The following is a 1,653-nucleotide window of genomic DNA, read 5'->3' as shown; positions in this document are numbered from 1 at the left end:
GTGGGCCCTGCAGGGTCGCAGTTCGGCCTCCTGGCCTGCCTCTTCGTGGAGCTCTTCCAGAGCTGGCAGCTGCTGGAGCGGCCCTGGAAGGCCTTCCTGAACCTGTCGGCCATTGTGCTGTTCCTCTTCATCTGCGGCCTCCTGCCCTGGATCGACAACATCGCCCACATCTTCGGCTTCCTCAGCGGGCTGCTGCTGGCCTTCGCCTTCCTGCCCTACATCACCTTCGGCACGAGCGACAAGTACCGCAAGCGCGCCCTCATCCTGGTGTCGCTGGTGGTCTTTGCCGGCCTCTTTGCCTCCCTGGTCATCTGGCTGTACATCTACCCCATCCATTGGCCCTGGGTCGAGTACCTCACCTGCTTCCCCTTCACCAGCCGCTTCTGCGAGAAGTATGAGTTGGACCAGGTGCTACACTGACCACCTGCCCAGTGGGGCTGGCACGGCTGCTCCCACCCAGCTCGGAGATGCAGGGACTGTGTCTGGACCGAGCTGTCTGCCTGCACAGTGCCCTGCCCACACCCCAGAGACCCCATGGGGCCAGCCCTGCTCCCAGGAGCCCTCCCCCAGGAGAGGCCAAGTCCGAGGGGAGACGCTCCTAAAGGCAGCCTTCATGGGGGGCCAAGGCCCCCCTTCCTCAGGCCTGGGCTGGGGGACACTCGGAGCCTGTGCATCTCTGCAGCTCGGGGCCCAGGCCCTGACAGACCTCCACTGCCCGGCCGTCAGGACCCCTCCTGGTCCTGGGATGCTGCTCAGCTCCTACCTCCGGCTCTGCTGGTACGGTCCCCAGCCCTCCCCATTACTGTGAGCTAGCTCCTCCTGGGGATGAGGCTGGGGTTCCCGCCGGGTTCCCAGCCCTGCCTGGCCACGGTCCCCTTCCTATTGTCCCTCCCCTCTCTGTCCTGTGAGTCCATGCTCGGCTTCCATCAGTGGCCTGGTGAGCCTCCCCATTACGCTCCTGGACCAGACCTCGAGGGAGAGGCTTTGGCCGTGGTCTGGGACAGAGAAGGAGCAGAGAGACACAGCTGGACTGGGAAGCTGAGAGCCTGGGCTGTTACCCAACAGAAGCTGAACCCACCAACCCACTCCAGGGCCCCCAGGCCCTCCCAGCCAGCGCTTCCCCTCGAGTTAGTGTTCAGCCTCCTGGGGCTGGACTAATGCCAAGCAGCTCACCACCCTCTGTCTCACTTCTGCCAAGAAAGGGGCAGGGCCACCCTGTGGACCTGTGCCCAGGAGTTGCCAAGGTCAATCAGGACTTTTTTTTTTTACCAATTTATATTATGGTCCTAATTTTTTAAAGTAACGCTAACTTTGTATGGACAACGTCTGAAATGAATTAAATGAATTAAATTCTTTAAGATAGGACTAGCTTTTGACCTGAGGCCTCAATAAAATAAAAGCTGGAACTTTAGGGGTGGGGTGGCGGGGGTCAGCCATGAGGAGCAGGGGTCAGAGGCGTGACCCAAAGGAACCGTGGAAGCTTGTGGGAATTTTGAGGGATTTGTTAGGGGCAGAAACCAGGTTGGGGTCACCTGGAGGGTTTCAGGAGGTATGCTGAGACGATACTGGTAAATCCTTGGACTCCCACGCTACTCCAGCCCCAGCTGCTTGTAGAGATAGTCAGGGGTCTGGCTGGGCAGAGGGGAGGGCCAG

General features: G+C 60.3%; 2 protein-coding genes across 2 annotated transcripts in view; one reads left to right on the top strand and one right to left on the bottom strand.

Moving 5' to 3' along the window:
* Positions 1 to 1,365, top strand: part of RHBDF2 (rhomboid 5 homolog 2 (Drosophila)) — a 14,678-nt gene extending 13,313 nt beyond the window's left edge. The window contains exon 17 of the mRNA XM_010856511.1: positions 3 to 1,365. Within this exon, the coding sequence (XP_010854813.1) occupies positions 3 to 420 (418 nt within the window). The 3' untranslated portion in view covers positions 421 to 1,365. The remainder of the gene's footprint in view (positions 1 to 2) is intronic.
* A 224-nt stretch (positions 1,366 to 1,589) lies between these two features.
* The window catches only part of LOC105000559, a 2,037-nt gene continuing 1,973 nt past the window's right edge, over positions 1,590 to 1,653 (bottom strand). The window contains exon 3 of the mRNA XM_010856510.1: positions 1,590 to 1,632. Coding sequence (XP_010854812.1) covers positions 1,590 to 1,632 — 43 coding nt within the window. The remainder of the gene's footprint in view (positions 1,633 to 1,653) is intronic.

Source organism: Bison bison, unplaced genomic scaffold (genome assembly GCF_000754665.1).
Source record: "Bison bison bison isolate TAMUID 2011002044 unplaced genomic scaffold, Bison_UMD1.0 scf7180017864371, whole genome shotgun sequence".
In the NCBI taxonomy this organism is placed as follows: domain Eukaryota; kingdom Metazoa; phylum Chordata; class Mammalia; order Artiodactyla; family Bovidae; genus Bison; species Bison bison.
Note: the sequence above shows the minus strand (reverse complement) of the source record. Positions and strands in the feature narration are given on the sequence as shown.